The sequence below is a fragment of the Melanotaenia boesemani genome, chromosome 4 (genome assembly GCF_017639745.1).
Source record: "Melanotaenia boesemani isolate fMelBoe1 chromosome 4, fMelBoe1.pri, whole genome shotgun sequence".
Taxonomy (NCBI): Eukaryota; Metazoa; Chordata; class Actinopteri; order Atheriniformes; family Melanotaeniidae; genus Melanotaenia; species Melanotaenia boesemani.
The window spans coordinates 40252555-40270324 of NC_055685.1; the positions used below are offsets into that span (position 1 = coordinate 40252555).

General features: G+C 48.4%; 2 protein-coding genes across 6 annotated transcripts; one reads left to right on the forward strand and one right to left on the reverse strand.

The window, feature by feature from the left end:
• The first annotated feature begins 224 nt into the window (after nt 1-224).
• On the forward strand, nt 225-13636 carry alg13 (ALG13 UDP-N-acetylglucosaminyltransferase subunit). 4 transcript variants are annotated; one of them, XM_041983985.1, is made up of 25 exons: nt 226-485; nt 2922-3005; nt 4809-4859; nt 4930-4976; nt 5046-5118; nt 5202-5283; nt 5376-5541; nt 5607-5664; nt 5830-5947; nt 6307-6371; nt 6542-6642; nt 6740-6825; nt 6901-7168; nt 7262-7369; nt 7596-7836; nt 7962-8133; nt 8207-8242; nt 8320-8375; nt 9214-9282; nt 11449-11575; nt 11800-11919; nt 12030-12070; nt 12170-12287; nt 12371-12466; nt 12826-13636. In XM_041983985.1, exons 1-25 carry the CDS (start codon nt 366-368, stop codon nt 13206-13208), a joined length of 2886 nt encoding a protein of 961 aa, XP_041839919.1. In that variant the 5' UTR covers nt 226-365; the 3' UTR covers nt 13209-13636. The 4 variants fall into 4 exon arrangements, with proteins under 4 accessions (XP_041839921.1, XP_041839919.1, XP_041839920.1 ...); XM_041983986.1 differs by having other exon boundaries at nt 7265-7369; XM_041983988.1 differs by having other exon boundaries at nt 228-485; nt 7596-7746.
• Nucleotides 13637-13724: 88 nt separating this feature from the next.
• Nucleotides 13725-17033, reverse strand: zgc:110222 (uncharacterized protein LOC550336 homolog). 2 transcript variants are annotated; one of them, XM_041984036.1, is made up of 3 exons: nt 16901-17033; nt 14967-15286; nt 13725-14897 (listed from the first exon to the last, which is right to left on the reverse strand). In XM_041984036.1, exons 2-3 carry the CDS (start codon nt 15223-15225, stop codon nt 14689-14691), a joined length of 468 nt encoding a protein of 155 aa, XP_041839970.1. In that variant the 5' UTR covers nt 15226-15286; nt 16901-17033; the 3' UTR covers nt 13725-14688. The 2 variants fall into 2 exon arrangements, with proteins under 2 accessions (XP_041839970.1, XP_041839969.1); XM_041984035.1 differs by lacking the exon at nt 16901-17033 and having other exon boundaries at nt 14967-16744.
• Nucleotides 17034-17770: the final 737 nt, after the last annotated feature.

Here is a 17770-nt window from a genome sequence, read left to right on the forward strand (position 1 = left end):
GTTTCTGATAGGAAACCTGTCAGAGAGGAGGTTACCATGGCGACAGAGTCAGTGTTTGACATCTTCTGTAACGGCCCTGCTGGGAGAGAAAAGCTGAAGCACCAACTAGCTTATCCACGACAACCACGATCAGTTTTTACTTCACTGACAGGAACGCTGGAAAAGTTCCTTTCCAACAGAACTTAGTGATTATTGATCATCAGGTAACTTTGATATTTCGGCGGGTCCGTGAACGCCGCAGCAGCGGTGAGCGGCCTCGCGCGCTCCTCAGACCTGATTAGTGACACCTGTTGGCGCCGCCGTGGCTCGCGCTACCTTTGACGGAGTGGACGGTGCACGTGGAGCTCGGAGCTCGTGGCGGGACGATGCAGAAAAGCCTGAAGAAGCACTTCGTCAACATGGACGAGTTCCTGTCCAGTCTGGGTCTGTACCGGAAGATGGTCGCGCGCGACGCGTCCAGTCTGTTCCGAGCCGTGTCCGAGCAGGTGAGCCGCAGTTCGGTTAGCTCAGGAACCAAACTCCGGTCCGGAGGGCCGCGGTTCTGCAGGTTTTAGGCGAGTCCTGCTCCAACACACCTGGCTGACATGAACGGGTCGCTGGTTGGTCCACCTGAACGGAACCGAGCATCTAAAACCTGCAGGACCGCGGTCTGACACCCCGGGAAGGTTCTGGTCTGACTGACCTGTTCAGACTCACCGGCGCATGCCCTGGTTGTGATTCGGTTCTGGTTCAGGATGGGTCCACCAGGTCTGAGCCAAAACACTTTGTTTGTTTGATGTGAAGCCGTCCAAAACCTTTCAAGTCCAGTAAACAATCAGAACCTCGTGGATTAAAACAACCGGACGTGTTTTCTTGGTTCTGGAAGTCGGAACCGAAGCGGCCCGGTTGTTTTTATTCCAGCTCTTTGGACCACCGTGAATTTGGGACTTCACCATTGCTGATTTTCTTCGTACGATTATTGTCTAAGAAGTAAAAAGAATTTTATGATTCTTATGCTTAAATCAGGTCCCAGCGCTAAAAGGTATAATCTGAGTTTAGAAACCAGGTTCTGACCTCCAGCTTCCTTCAGCTGTTGGTTTGGGACAGAAATAAAACTTCAGTAGAGAAAATAAATCAGACGTCTATCTGGAATTAGATTCTGTTTCTACTCACGTTGGGTCGGTTATGTTTAAAACACCAAAAAGTCCCAAAAGATGTATTTAGTTTCTTTCTCTCATCTGCATAACTTAACGGTCAGTAAACGCATCACGTTGCAGTCAGACCAACTTAAGTTAGGCATGATCACAAAACTAACCTTTTACAGGCTGAGGCGTCCTCCTCGGTCACCTCGCTCATCTCCTTTCTTTATCCCAGAAAGGAAATCCGACAAGCGTGTCTCAATCTGCTAGGTTGGAGGGAAAACTCTTCCTCTGCCATAGCGTCCCTCTCAGGCCACCGTAGCGTCCCACTTGTCCCTCTCAGGCCACCGTAGCTCCCCACTTGTCCCTCTCAGGCCACCGTAGCGTCCCACTTGTCCCTCTCAGGCCACCATAGCGTTCCACTTTTCCCACTCAGGCCACCATAGTGTCCCACTTTTCCCACTCAGGCCGTCGTAGTGTCCCACTTTTCCCACTCAGGCTGTCGTAGTGTCCCACTTTTCCCACTCAGGCTGTCGTAGTATCCCACTTTTCCCATTCAGATTGTCGTAGTGTCCCACTTTTCCCACTCAGATTTTCGTAGTGTCCCACTTTTCCCACTCAGGCCGTTGTAGTGTCCCACTTTTCCCTCTCAGGCCGTCGTAGTGTCCCACTTTTCCCACTCAGATTGTCGTAGTGTCCCACTTTTCCCACTCAGATTGTCATAGTGTCCCACTTTTCCCACTCAGACGTCGTAGTGTCCCACTTTTCCCACTGAGATTGTCGTAGTGTCCCACTTTTCCCACTCAGATAGTCGTAGTGTCCCACTTTTCCCACTCAGATAGTCATAGTGTCCCACTTTTCCCACTCAGATTGTTGTAGTGTCCCACTTTTCCCACTCAGATAGTCGTAGTGTCCCACTTTTCCCACTCAGATTGTCATAGTGTCCCACTTTTCCCACTCAGATGTAGTGTCCCACTTTTCCCACTCAGACGTCGTAGTGTCCCACTTTTCCCACTGAGATTGTCGTAGTGTCCCACTTTTCCCACTCAGATAGTCGTAGTGTCCCACTTTTCCCACTCAGATAGTCGTAGTGTCCCACTTTTCCCACTCAGATAGTCATAGTGTCCCACTTTTCCCACTCAGATTGTTGTAGTGTCCCACTTTTCCCACTCAGGCGTCGTAGTGTCCCACTTTTCCCACTCAGATAGTCGTAGTGTCCCACTTTTCCCACTCAGATAGTCGTAGTGTCCCACTTTTCCCACTCAGATGTCGTAGTGTCCCGCTTTTCCCACTCAGATAGTCGTAGTGTCCCACTTTTCCCACTCAGATTATCGTAGTGTCCCACTTTTCCCACTCAGATTGTCGTAGTGTCCCACTTTCCCACTCAAATTGTTGTAGTGTCCCACTTTTCCCACTCACACGCCTCTTCTACAACCTTCACCAACCTACAACCAAAACAAAGCAACACTAGCGGAAACACGAGGAAATGGAACGTTGTTTTCCTTCCATGCAGAACTTGTTCTGATCCGCTTGTGTAATTTATACAAAATATTTTATAGAAAAGTGACGATTTTGATCGTTGTGATTAATTGTAGCGTTAAATACCACGATCAATTGTAAAATGAATTAATTGGGACTTCCCTAGTCAGACCCGATCCGACTGCAGACAAGTCTAAAACCTGGAGAACCACAACTGAAAGTCCCTGACCCACACCAACAGAACCAAGTAACCTCTGGTGGGAGTGTGTTTGTTGTTGTGGACCCAGTCCGTTGGGTCCGGTTCTGATCGTGTTGTGTCTGCAGCTGTTTTTCTCTCAGAACTACCACCAGAAGATCCGACAGGACTGCGCTGACTTCATGAGAGCCAACAGATGCAACTTTGAGCCGGTGAGTCACAAACCCAACAGCCACGTGACCCGGTCCACCAGAACCTCCACGATGGGTGTCATGGTGGGTGGTGTCCTGGTGGTTGGCGTTGTGGTGGGTGGTGTCGGGGTTGTGTGCAGTGGGCGTGTTCAAACACACTTTCTGAGCTGCCATGTTAAATACACACCTGGATGCTGATCTGTTGATTTCAGTCACCTGAAGAACAGACGGGAAGATGTGTTTCCATGTCAGCAACCGTCTCCATGGTGATACTTTCTGTCCTAGAACCAGTAGACTGAAGTTAAACGGCCGACATTGATGAAGAAACTGATAAAACTGATGATCTGGATAAAAACAGCTTTTTCCGTTTATCATTGACGTGTTTGTGTGATAAAAGTCCTGCAGCAGCATCGATCAAAGTAACACCTGCTGGTAAAAAACATCACTTTAGTTTTAATAATCAATATTTCACCTAAAAACGGTCCCCAGCCCCTGTCCCCAGCCCGTGTCCCCAGGGTTTCTCAGCGTCTCGGAGCAGTTTGAGTTTCTCTGACAGATTATCGTCTCACTGCCCCTCAGATTGTTTCATAAAACATGTTTTTTATTCCGAGATTAATTAGTTCCTCCCTTCTTACATGTTGTGTCCCATCATGCTTTAAGCAGGCCACGGCCTCTTATTAAAAACACATCCTTGACCCGAAGCTCCTCTTTCTTTCTAAAGGGTCTACTTACAGCTGCAGGCCCACCTGGATCTTAATGAGATCTCAGAACAGTTTCTGGGCTAAAATCACCCGCAGACAGCACTTTTAAGGGTTTTAATCATCTTTAAACTCTGGATTCTGGCAACGCTACTGCCCTTGTTACTGGTCCATCGTCTGCAGCTGACTGGTAACTGAGGGCGTACATGACACCGGTTTTAGCTTCTCTACATCGGCCTCCTGTTTCTTACAGGATCCGATTCAAAGTCCTGCTTTTGTTTTTAAAGCACTAAACAACCGAGCTCCTCCTCACCCGTCTGAGCTTCTGGTTATTCATGCTGCAGCAACATCCACGAGATCCAGGAGATCCAGGAGATCCAGGAGATCCAGAAGATCCAGGTCCCAGCTGATGTCCAGACTCTGGAGTAGCCTCCCTCTGTGTTAGATCTGCTCACTGGGACTTTTTAAATCCCTTTTAAAAAAAAACGTTTTTATCCACTGTCTTCTACCATGAGTTGACCTGAAGATCTTTTTTAAAGGTCCTTGTTGTCGTCTTGTTTCTAATAGTTTCTATTGCTCGATTGTTCTTCCCTTTATGTGTTGTTTGTAAAGCGCTTGGCGCAGCACGGCCTCCTGCAAAATTGATTTATAAATGAACCCGTTTGATGAATGGCAGGTCAGAGATAAACACATCCTCACACAATGCTTGCTCTACATCTAACCATGGTTCATCCAGACTGCTAGGTTTAAGACATTTAAAGATATACTGCAGCTTGTTAGCTAAGAAAACATGATTAAAGTCGGGTAGCTCCAATCCGCCTCTATCTTTAGTCTGTTGTAAAGTTTTCAGACTGATACGTGATGGCTTGTTTTTCCATAAAAATTTAGATATATGTGAGTCCAGTGACTTAAATGTGCTTTCGGGGCGGGATCTATGTGTGGGAAGCCCTGGATCATTAACATAAACCAGTAATTGGGTTTTGCTACAGCAGCTTCTCTGGGTTCTGATCAGATTCGGGTTTTCATGTGAGGCTCTGAAAGTACAAAGATGGCCGCCGTCCTCTCTGACATCAGCTGGACAGGTGTACCTGCCGGATGAACGTGTTGTCCACTGGTTTTCTTTCAGTTTGTTGAAGGATCCTTTGAGAAGTACCTGGAGCGTCTGGAGGATCCCAAGGTGAGCCGCTATGACCTTTGACCTCACCTGTCTTCAGCAGGTCAGGTGTGCTCACACTCTGTGTTTGCAGGAGACGGTGGGTCAGGTGGAAATCAAGGCTCTGTCTCAGCTCTACAGGTGAGGTCCTCACACCTGTAAGGTGATTCCTGCTGGTTGACATGGTAACCAACCTTCCTGTTTTTGCAGACGTTGTTTCCTGATCTACCGTTACCCCGGGAAACCAGCCACCATCATCTCAGAGGACGACTTTGTTGACAAGGTGTGCTTGTGCCAGCAGGTCACACGACTTTGGACTGTGATGTGATTGGGTGTTGCTGACTGTCAGCTCTCTACGTTGCCTAGGTAACACTGTGTTGCGCCATCAACGGCCACTATGACATCGTTTATCCAAGGAGTTACCCCTCCTCTGCCGCCCTCTGCCAGTGTGAGTGACAGATAAACACTGCATTCTGATTGGTTCTGGTTCCAACACCTGCTCAGGTGTGTGTGTGTGTGTGTGTGCGCGCGTGCACGCAGCTCTGCTGTACGAGCTGCTCTACACACAGGTGTTTGGTCTGGAGGAGGCGGAGCTCTGTCAGGCCATGGAGGCCTTCAGAGTGGGAGGCCATCGCTATAGAAACAGTCCATCGTTCTGCAGCGACGTCGACGTTGGCTACGACACACCTGAGGACCGCGGACACAGGTAAACACGTACACACACCCACCACTCTCATGCGTTGGCTCACCTGATGTTCATTTTACCTACAGAGAGGAGGTGGAGGTGGGCGGAGCCATTGAGAAGAAACCTCAAACTGATGAAACAAAGGTGAGAATCTGTCTAAGGCTCCGCCCACATTTTAGTCACGTGGACAGAGCTGAAGAGGAGGTGGTCATCTTGGTTTTTAATGGCTGCTCATCTGACCAACCAGTGGCCTTGATGAATGATTGACAGGTTGTTTAGCTCCACACTGATGATGATGATGTTGTTTAGCCTCCAGCAGAAGCGCTTCCTGCCTCCAGACTGACTCTGCCCTACAAAGTGATGAAGTCTCTGGACGGAGAAGTCTACAGGAACCTGGAGTTTGATGTCTGGCAGGACACCTGCAAAGGTAACAGGAAGTCTTCTCCTCAGGTGGTTCTACCCATCCAGACTCGGGTTAGAACTAAGGATCAGTTTTTATTCCTCACATCAGTTTGTCTGTCATGTGACCAACCTTTCCAACATGTACTAAGGATGCCAGGAGGCCATCTCCTGTCTTCTGCACATGCTCAGTGTTTCTCTAGGACCTGCTGGAGTTTTGGTTCAGGAGACCCAGAACAAGCTCCTCTTCTCTCATCCTTCTCCTGTTTCTTCTTCTGGTTTTTCTGATTCTTCTTCTAGTTTAAAGTGTCAGACGATCACAGGTAAGAAAAACCTGTGACACCAGATTACTGACTATTGTGGTAATCCGATTACTGTGTCTGGCAGAAATGCAGAAGACAGACTACATGGTGTTTGCGGGGAGGCAGTACTTCCTCGGAGACAAGTGTCAGGTAACTTTGCCTCACTTCCTGTCTAATAACTCAGACCCTTCTAAGAGTTCGGATGCTTCGTCCATAAGAAGCGTCCTTCCTTCTCGGTGGGAAGCGTCCTTCCTCCTCGGTGGGAAGCGTCCTTCCTCTGGGAACACCTGGATCAGTCTGAACCAGCGTGTTACTTTCAGGTTCGTCTGGAGCCGAAGGGAAAGTTTTACAACGCCTTCATCCAGGAAGTGGGAACACACTCAGCTGCTGTCACAGTCTTCATTGAGGAGCTGGGAGAGAAGTAACACACACAAACACACACATGTTGACCCTGAACTAGAACCGGGTCATGTGCTCTGTGGACCCTGTACTGGATCAGACACCTCTCTGTCCCTCAGACACCTGGTACCGCTTACTGACCTGAAACCTGTTAACCCGGTTCCGGCCTGGAATGTCGCTGCCCCCGCCAGGAAGGGAGATCTGGGTAGGTTCGGGTTCTGTTCTGCTCCGAGTTTCTGTTGTAACTCTAGCTATTGATGTCCCGGTTCCTTGCTGTTAGATCCAGACTCTCGCGGTCAGCGCCACCACCGCCATCGTTACTTCAGGAAGTCCCGAGGCACCAATGGGACGAAGGGGGCGGAGCTATTGATACCACAGCCTTCCTCTTATGGAGGCCCCGCTCCTTCGGCTCTGCCCCCCCGCTTCCAGCCAGCAGGTCACCCTCGCCCCCCCACATCTCCATCACCCGGAGCCATGACCTATGACCCCTACGCCCCCCCGCACCATCACCCCCTTTCAGCCAGACCGCCACGCTACGGCACCTCGAGGTAAGGGAGCCCGCCCCCCCCCGTCTGACTGATGATGGGCAACCCTGTTAATGAGGTGTGTGTGTTGGTGTATATGTTCTGGTTTCCGGTCAGAAGTTCTGCCCGTTTCCTGAACCGTCACCTGATTGGTCCTCAGCTCACATATTACCACACTGGGAGGCGGTATTACCACGATTACGACAACTACGCCTTCAGGTCACGGTGAGGCTCACAAAGACTGATCGACTAACCGAAGTCTGAAATGGAACCAACTTTCTTTAAACGAAATTTGTGGGTTTAAAACAGAACCTGATTATAAATTTTAGACTCCTCCCACTTCCTGTTACCATCAGGAAGCTTCTTGTGCTGTAGAGCTGAAGGGGAGGGGCTTGATCAGCTGAATTATCAGGTCACATGACGGTGCTCTTCTTTTCCACCTCTGTGTCAGTCGCAGTCGCCGGCAGCTGGCGGCTGCTCTGAATAAGGAGTGTCAGTTCGGGTTCCCGGCAGAGGCGGTCGATGACCCGGCTGATCTAGAAGCAGGAATGGCCTACTACCAGCTGGACGACTCCAATGAAGCGGTCTTCCCTCCTCTGCCAGTAAGAAACCAGAACCAGGTCCCAGTTCCACAGCTGGCTTTGATGGCGGCAGCACATCTGAGTGCCGGAGGGTCATCATCGGTTACCATGGCAATACTCGTTTACTCGTTTATCTATCTTAGTGGACCAGAACCAGGATTTGTTCTGTTCTGATCCAGCCAGTGTTTGAGGTTTGAAGATCTCACTTTATGCTCTGTTTCCGGTTTTGCCCACAGGGTGCAGCTGTAGCTCCTCCCCCCACCATAGGAGCCCCATCTGCTCCTCCTGGCTCCACCTACCGAGTTCAGAGGGCCTCTGGGCCCCTCCCCCCTGCACCTCCTCCAGGAAATACCCCAGTGTGCTCCTCAGAGGAGGAGCAGGAGGACGCAAGCACGGTGGAGGACCAGGGTGAGACCAGGTTCAGCTGTGTAGTGTGTGTCATGTGATTTACCTGTAATGTGTCATGTGATCTCTCCTTCAGCCGACTACTCGGAGGAATTCATGTTCGGATCCCAGGGTGAGTAACTCAGCTGAGCTGTCGTCAGAGCAACCACGTTAAAACAGGAAGTGATGTCCTTTGTTCCACCATTTCAGATCAGGGTTACCAGGCAACAGGGGTATATGCTGCTGGTGAGGCTCCACCCACTCAGGTATCTCATCTTGCATATGGCTGACATCACAACATGACATCACACAGAATGAAGCAGCTCTGCTTCAGGTTGTTGAACCTTGAGGAGGATGGAACCCATCCTCACTGTTAACAGCAACAACCAACCGGGGGTGGTTGGGTTGCGGAGGTCAGGCAGGACGTTGTCACATTGGCTGAAAACTGATCCACATGCTGATGATCCATGTTTATGGAAAACCTTGGTTCCACAGTGGGAGGTTGGTGGTCTTCCTCGGCAACACTAATATTAATAAACATCTGTCCCGTTTTACTAGATGGAAGGAACAGAATCTTCCTGATCTGGACAGTTTAGAGACAAAAGACATGAAAATTGTCAATTATAATCCACCAGCCGGCTCTGGATCGGCCTAAATCTCTGCTTCTTCTAGTGCTTCTGCTTTTTACATCTACTTGTTCTACTACCGCTGGTTTCCTGTACTACTACTTCATCTACTTGTACAACCTCTGTTTTCAATTTCTTCTACTTCTGCTACTTCTTATACTTCCTTCAGATTAAATTCAGTTCAATTCAGCTTTATTTGTACAGCACTAGTTCATAAGTCAACGTACCAGCAGACATAACCAACTCAAGTTCAATGTGATCCAATTAAAACAAATCCACATAGTCCATGTTTTAAACTGTTCATACAAGTTAATTCATGAAAATAATTACCTAGCTGAGGAAATGTCCAACATCTAAACTGTCCACATCACTGAGTTCTGATTGGTCAGCCTCCTGCCCTCCTGTTGTCCTCCACAGACCCCAGGTTGGTGACCATGGTGATGAGACAACAGTTTTTGTGTTTCTCTCATTGTGATAGGATGAGCAGGAAGGAGGCGTGGCCGAGTCTCCAAGCAGAGCGGACATGAACTACAGCTACACACCCCAGGTGCCATGCACACACAAGCATGAAAACAGACGCCACGACATAAAAACGGGCGCCGCCACAACATAAAAAAGGGCGCCGTCACTGCATAAAAACAAGCACCGCCACGGCATAAAAACGGACCCCACCACGACATAAATACGGGCGCCGCCACGACATAAAAACGGGCGCCGCCACAACATAAAAAAGGGCGCCGTCACTGCATAAAAACAAGCACCGCCACGGCATAAAAACGGACCCCACCACGACATAAATACGGGCGCCGCCACGACATAAATACGGGCGCCGCCACGGCATAAAAACGGACCCCGCCACGACATAAAAACGGACCCCGCCACGACATAAAAACGGGCGCCGTCACTGCATAAAAACAAGCACCGCCACGGCATAAAAACGGGTGCTGCCAGGACATAAAAATAGACCCTGTCACGACATAAAAACAGGTGCCACCACGACATGAAAACGGGCGCCGTCAAGACATAAAAACGGGCGCCGCCGTGACCATAAAAACGGGCGCCGCCGTGACATAAAAACGGGCGCCGCCAAGACATGAAAACAGCTGCCACCACGACATAAAAACGGGTGCCGTCAAGACATAAAAACGGGCGCCGCCGCGACCATAAAAACGGGTGCCGTCACGACATAAAAACAGGTGCCAGCACGACATAAAAACCGGCGCTGTCAAGACATAAAAACGGGCGCCGCCGCGACCATAAAAACGGGTGCCGTCACGACATAAAAACAGGTGCCAGCACGACATAAAAACCGGCGCTGTCAAGACATAAAAACGGGCGCCGCCGCAACCATAAAAACGGGTGCCGTCACGACATAAAAACGGGCGCTGCCACGACATAAAAATAGACCCTGTCACGACATAAAAACGGGCGCCGTCACTGCATAAAAACAAGCACCGCCACGGCATAAAAACGGGCGCTGCCACGACATAAAAATAGACCCTGTCACGACATAAAAACAGGTGCCACCACGACATAAAAACGGGCGCCGCCAAGACATAAAAATGGACCCCGCCACAACATAAAAACGGGCGCCGTCAAGACATAAAAACGGGCGCCATCAAGACATAAAAAGGGGCGCCGCCGCGACATAAAAATGGACCCCGACACAACATAAAAACGGGCGCCGTCACGACATAAAAACGGGCGCTGCCACGACATAAAAATAGACCCTGTCACGACATAAAAACAGGTGCCACCACGACATAAAAACGGGCGCCGTCAAGACATAAAAACGGGCGCCGTCAAGACATAAAAACGGGCGCCGTCAAAACATAAAAACGACCGCCGCCGCGACCATAAAAACGGGCGCGTCAAAACACAAAAACGGACCCCGCCACGACATAAAAACGGGCGCCGCCAAGACATAAAAACGGGCGCCATCAAGACATAAAAACGGGCGCCGCCGCGACATAAAAATGGACCCCGCCACAACATAAAAACGGGCGCCGTCAAGACATAAAAACGGGCGCCATCAAGACATAAAAACGGGCGCCGCCGCGACATAAAAATGGACCCCGCCACAACATAAAAACGGGCGCCGTCACGACATAAAAACGGGCGCTGCCACGACATAAAAATATACCCTGTCACGACATAAAAACAGGTGCCACCACGACATAAAAACGGGCGCCGCCGCGACCATAAAAACTGGCGCCATCAAAACATAAAAACGGGCCACGACATAAAAACGGGCGCCGCCAAGACATAAAAGACCGAGTGACTTATTAACTGATCCAGAGAAGAGCCATAGTCGTGTTTTCATTAAGAAAATTCTGGATTTAACCAGCCGACCTGAAGTTTGATAGAGAATCCGTTTAAAACGTAAAAGAAATTTGGACGTCATCACAGGAACAAAGGGAAATTGTAGACTTCTGAAAATGGATCCCAAAGCCAGATCCAGGTCCTGGCCTAGATATTGATCCAGGTCTAGGTCCAAGTTACAGAATGTAGTGAAGGATTGAGTCAGCAGAACCAGCTGAGCGGGGATCAGTAAAGGTAAATGTTCTGGATCCGATTTAAAACCAGACCAGAACCCTCGGAACTCCATGAGTCTAAAAACCTAAAGTTTTCCTGAAGAGGAGGAGGAATACGTCTCCTCCAATCAGAGCTCATCTGATTGGTTCTGATCCAATCCGCTCCTTGTGTGTTTCAGGTGGTGAAGTCCATGGCTGTCATCTGCTCCTCACCTTCCTCCTCCTCCTCTTCACCTTCCTCCCCCTCATCTCGGATACCTGCAGCTGCTCACCTGCCACCTGCTGCACATGCTCAGACACGCTCAGGTAACACACACACACACGGGTGTCCGACCTCAGACAGGAAGTGACATCAGAACTTTGTTTTTATGAAGACATTAACGCCACATGTTATTTTTAATTTAGTTGTTTGTTTTTTCATGTTGGAGGAGCTCAGATGCCCGGTTCAGGTCCAGTTCAGGTCCAGTTCAGGTCTAGCTCCTCCTGGTGTTTCTGAAATAAAACCTGACAGGATCTTTTTCTGTCCTCAGTTACCATGGCGATGCCAGCTGCTGCTCCCTGGTTGGTTAATGAACTGGGTGAACCTCTCTGCACGGTGGTGGCTCCGCCCCCTTACTCCTACGACCCCAATGGCGGTGATCTACCCAGAGGTCAGAGGTCACAGCACTTTGATTCAGTCACACAGGCTGCTCATGTAACCGTGCTCGTGTGTGTTTGTGTGTGTGTGTGTGGGGGGGGGGGCGCACGTGCATGCGTGCAGACTGCAGAGTCCTCCAGTACTACTACAACCTTGGCATTCAGGTAAGAGCTTATGTTTTAAGGTCAGGTTTCCATGACAACACGGGGAACCTCCTGTGGTCATGGAAACCTGACCTTAAAACCCTCTCCGTCTCCTCGCAGTGGTACCATCAGAGCTGCTGGCAGCAGCAGCAGATGCTCCCTCCCCCCTCCTCCCCGGACTCCCCCTACACCTACCAGCACTACCCCCACTACCTGTGCCAGGAGCCCCCCCTGCATGGTAAGACCCCCCCCCCCCAACTTTTAATCATAACAGACCAGCTAATGGTTGGTTAGTTTGTTAGTTATGGTCTTTTCCACCAGCTGGTCCCCCCTCCTTCTCTGAGGCCAGCCGCGGTACCCACCCACCTTCTTCCTACCCAGATTCCTCCAGGGCAGATGGACAGACGGATGGACTAGGTACTGGTACTGATCACACCTGAATGATGATGATTGGGTGGGGAGGGGGGCATTAAATTGAAAGTTTTTCCTCAGCTTCAGCATCGGGATGATGATGGTCAAGCTTTGGTTCCATCAGTTTCCGTTGGCCTCCATCTGGTTCCCTCGGCTTCAGTCTACTTGCCTTGGCCGCCGTAGTATCTCCTTGTGAACCCAGAACTCGAGGTGGTTCTGAGCTCGTGTGCAGGGGATCTAGTGCTAGTTCTCGCGTCGCTGGTCACATTGTTCCATAAACAACTGGATGCCATAAAATCATCCGATGCTGAAAATGTTACATCACTTTCCCTAACTGCCATCTTTATTTCCTACTACTTTTCCAGGCCCTGCCCCCTCAGTGGAAGGCTCCTCCTCTTCCTCTGTCAGTCCCGCCCCTCCAGGTCCTGCCTCCTCCTCCACTCTTCTGTACTCTGACCAGACCCCTCTCCCCCCTCCCCCACTGCTGCACTTGCCGTACGAACCTCCGCTCTCAGCTGCTTACCTTACTAATGCCCCGCCCCCTCCTCTTCCTCACCCCAACCACCTACCTCACCACTCCTCCTACCATCCCTGTCTACCCCCTTCCTCCCACTGGGGTACGCTGTCTGTGGCAGGCCACGCCCCACGGGTATACTGTCCCGCCCCCAACCCTGCCCATGTGGTTGGTTACATCACTGCCCCGCCCCCTCACCACACAGCCACACACTACATTCCCCCGTCTATGTAAGATGCCTGTTAGCTCATGGCTAACAATACCAGTCAGCGCTAATGGACTGAAAACATGTTAGCTGTTAGCATGAGGCTCGCTAACTTATTCTAAAAATACCTCTGAAAATATGTCTCACTTCCGGTTTGAAACTCTTGTATTACTAGTTGGTTGTTTGAGTTATTCTTTGTTGCCATGGCAACAAGCTAGCCTAAGTTGATTACTGCTTTTGTTTGTGGCTTAACTTGAGTTTATATTGAAAATGCCAACCAGCCAATCAAAGAGGCGGGGCTTCATGGTGGGCGTGGTCTATCCCATGTTTTTGTTTTTGGAGAAATAAAGTTTTTCACCAGCAGATTAATTTTTTGTATTTTATCTAGTTGCATTTCCATCACATCACATGACCTCACTGATCAGGTTCTTTTGAAAAATAAAAATAAACGTTTTTGAGAAACTATGCAGGGAAAGATTTGGATGTTCTTTAAGCGTGAAACAAAAGACGAGTAGAAATTTTTTTATTTTTTTTTAACTGAAGTCTTTATTTGGCTCTTTAACAAAATGTGAAAAATTTACAAAAATTAACTTTTGTATATTTACTGTTTATTACTGTATGTCAGATGTATTGCAGTTTAAAAGGTGTCCACCAGGGGGCAGAAGACAATACCAGATAAAAACCAGCAGTTTTTACCATGAAATGATGCAAAATGTCAGACTGTATGAACCGGGTATGATAGCATTAAAGAAATAGTTACTTAAATTAGTTACTTTTTCATCTGAAACATGACAAAAAGTTGAGCGCTTAGTAAAGAGAAAAAGGGAAAAATTGGTCGGTGGTGGTTGTTGCCAACTTGGGTTAATGACATGTTTGCAGATGAAGAGGAAACACAGAAACCAGGACCTGGATCAGAGTGAGCTGGACTCTACTGGTCTGAATGACTAAAGCCGCGTTACTACACGTGAAAACAGGGAACAGAACCCTAATATCCGACCCATCCTACTTTAATGTTACCCTTCTGTTGGGGTACCAGTCTAACCGACCCGAAAGGGCGGAGCTTGACATGCTGCAATCTGCTGACACCAGGAGTCCCGATCCAGAGTCCTGATCCGGAGTCCTGAGCTAAAAGCTTTTCTTGCTGAGATGAGTCTGGTTATGTGACCATCATAATCCAATAACAGAGTAATCAGATTACTAATCAGGTCCTATGCCTCTACATCGGGGTCTGAAATACGACACTGGTCTACATGTTCCAGTCCGGTGTCGGATTACTACGTGACATCCTCCCGAACTTTCACGACTCACATTCTGGACCTGATATCCAGGTTTTGTGAATGTTACCATGGTAACGGTTTGACATCAATTTCACTGTCTTTAACATTCGTTGGTTAAATTTCCAGAATTTTCTCCATCAGAGAAGCATCGTCGTCCATCTTCTGGCCATCATAACAGACGTTTCCATGGCAACATCCTGCTGATCAGCTTGGTGCTAGAGCTGAGTCATCATCATGGTAACAGCTCAGATGGGATCTCAATGGTCCACAGGTCTCTTCCTCCCCTCATCCTCAGTGGCTCCTTCAGCCAGCGTGGGTTGGACAGGTAAGTCAGGTGTTTCTCCTGCACACCAATCAGAACGGACGATCGTTCCAGACCCTGTAGCTCCTTCCCCTGCAGAGAGGCTGGGCAAAGCCAGGTCCGGCCTACATCCACCAATCCTGAAAGAGATTTAAAGATTGGCGATGCCTTCGGTGACACTGTGGAAATTCCAGAATTTATCTTCTCACCTGCCACCACGCCACGGCCGAACCGTTCGCCAGAGTCCAGGACCGCCTGGATCTGGACACCGTTCATCCCCAGCTGGTCTGTCATCACCGCCCTCCATTCCTCCCCCTCCCAGTCCCGCATGGCAATGTGGACCGCCAAGGTCCGGTTCTCCAAAGGGCCCAGGATGGGCCTCCAGCGGCTCTCCACCATCTTCACCCCGTCCAGAACCAGACCAGCATAGGGCTGCCGGAAAGACAGACACCACAGCTGGACGGACATTTCCACAGGACCGCGACTCGTTCTGGACTCGTCAGGCAGGTTTGCCTGTACGCCACGTTTCCTGTAGACAAGTCGAAGCCCGTTACATGAAACATGACCAGCATCACAGCGCCGCATGAGGCAGCAAGACGGGGAAAACACGCTTTTAAAGAAAGATAAAAGCTCAAATAAAACAGACAAAAGCCAGAAATAAAAGCTCCAGTTTGGGGAATTAACAGCTGTTCTGATAAAAGACAGCAAATAGAAAAGTTTTAACCCTGATGTGAAACTGCTGAGTCAGCAGACCTGCAGGTTTCTGAGAGTTTGTTCCACATATGAGGAGCATAAAGCTGCCTCTCACGTTTAGATGTTTTAACCCTTCCTTCAGGTGAAGGCGCTAGATACTTTAACACCGAAACCAAGATAAGAGGAATAACATTTAACAAGTAAGAAGTGGTTTTATATGATTTAACTGTTATGAACTTGTTCAATTTGACGTATTTCTTAAGCGAACATAAATGAAACCGGTTTGTCACACAAGAAAATGTTTTTGTTAAATGATTACAGGAAGATGGTTTATGTGCCCACGTCAAATAATTAGCAGACATTTAAACATTTTCTATTAAATCAGATTCATGGCGCCAACATGAAGTTTAACTTTGACCTGCAGCTACAGAAGAACTGAGAACCGAGCGACGTTCAGATGGATGTTTTGTATGTTTCCAGAAGATAGATGGAGGCAGCAGGACTGTTCAGCCGTCTGCAGCCTCATTTTAACCCAGAGGACTTTAACAGGACTGGACAGTCCACTGGTTTAAAGGAAGGAGCAATACCATCCATTTTTAATTTTCCTGACCATCTTTGCAGTTAGTGTCGTGACAATTTCTCATGTTATCCTGATATTTCACTAACACAGCGGTCCCCTCTAAATGTTAATAAAATACACTATTAGATCTTTTAAATGAACCCTTCAGTACTTTTACAAATTTCTCTGGTCTTGAATTCTGTTTATTTTATTTTATTTTATTTGACGTGTTAAAAAACATCGGTTTTATATTAGTGATGTGTTCTTTGGTACCTTTTATCAGGTTCATGTAAGGCTTGTCCCATCAGAGGTAAATTTGGGGTCTTTATTTTGCATGAAAATGACAAGAAGAGCAGATGTAACTTTAACAGGTATTTTATTTTGGGCTTATTTTGGTAAATGTTTAATTTAGGCAAACCTCTTTTTGAATGAGTGTTTGTTTTTCATTTTTAACTCATTCCTTTATTTTGTATTTATATTTTATATTATAAATATAAATTCCATATGTGAGCATCACCATTATTTCTCTGAGGATTGTAGGAAAATTCAGAATGCATGTGGGTGTGTTTGAGAATGTGTAAGTGTATGATAAAAAATAATCTGTTGTATTATAAATGTGCGACTTTTCTGATAAACCAAACCGATTGAAAATCGGTTGAAATTTCAGCGAGTTATGGTGATTTTAATCACTGATGGACTTCTGTCTCTGTTGACTAATGCAGGAAGTAGACGCAGCCCAAGATGGCGGCCGCGTTGACGCATCGTTCCTATGGACAGCAGCGTCAGAGGCGCATCTACGTGTAGATTTCTATGACAGAGATGTGACTGGATGCCGACCGAGATTAAACATGTTAAACTCTGACGTTAATATTAAATTTCAGTGTGACCTGCCTATAAAAGCGCAGACCACCGGGCTGCACGGAGGAACTTCCGGGATGAGAAACGGCTCCAGTCGGAAGGCACGCGCCTGTTAATGTGGTCTGTCTGAAGCTGAGTCCGGATCGGAGTCAGCGAGTCCGCCAGGATCTAGAATCCGGTCCTTGTTCCCTCGCTTTTCTCCAAGGAGTTGTTCACGTTCTTCTTCGTGGGAAATGAGCTGCTGCAACTCTGCCGCCCCCTGCAGGTTAAATGAGCTGCTGCATCTCTGCCGCCCCCTGCAGGTTAAATGAGCTGCTGCAACTCTGCCGCCCCCTGCAGGTTAAATGAGCTGCTGCAACTCTGCCGCCCCCTGCAGGTTAAATGAGCTGCTGCATCTCTGCCGCCCCCTGCAGGTCCAGTTCTTCTGCTGCCTCCTTTCTACAGCCGGCGCTCGCCAGTTCTACTCCTGGGATTTATAAAGACCAGACCCAGTGGGAGACCAGGCTACTTTGAGCTGTCGTACGCACAAAATCTGGAGAAACGGCGACACCACCGGTCCAGAATAAAACCAGAGATGGTTTGAAATGTGAGACGTTTGTTACCTTTCTGTTACCTTTCACACCATGTGTTAGATAAAGCTGTTTGTAGAAATGAATTAAGACACATTCCATATTAATCCTAAGAGCCACGCTCGGGGAAAAGCAGGATGTTCAGGAAAAAGGGAAAAGATGTTTAATCTAATTTAACATGTTATGGTGTGTGATGGAGACCAGCACTTCCAGGACAAACTGGAAAGATCAGCAGAGATGAAGCACATTCAGGGGGGGCTGGCCCTCCTGCCTGTGTAAAAACTTTAGTATTTTAACATTTAACAACATTTTCACACTTATTTTTACTTTGTTC

What these genes read in the sequence shown, in the direction of transcription:
- alg13 (XM_041983985.1), top strand. Translation starts at nt 366, where the DNA reads ATGCAGAAAAGCCTGAAGAAGCACTTCGTCAACATGGACGAGTTCCTG. An exon ending in CTCAAACTGATGAAACAAAG is followed by an intron (nt 5,665 to 5,829) that starts GTGAGAATCTGT and finishes GATGTTGTTTAG; the next exon opens with CCTCCAGCAGAAGCGCTTCC. An exon ending in ATTCATGTTCGGATCCCAGG is followed by an intron (nt 8,243 to 8,319) that starts GTGAGTAACTCA and finishes CCACCATTTCAG; the next exon opens with ATCAGGGTTACCAGGCAACA.
- zgc:110222 (XM_041984035.1), bottom strand. Translation starts at nt 15,342, where the DNA reads ATGCGGCGCTGTGATGCTGGTCATGTTTCATGTAACGGGCTTCGACTT. An exon ending in CGGCCGTGGCGTGGTGGCAG is followed by an intron (nt 14,898 to 14,966) that starts GTGAGAAGATAA and finishes AATCTCTTTCAG; the next exon opens with GATTGGTGGATGTAGGCCGG.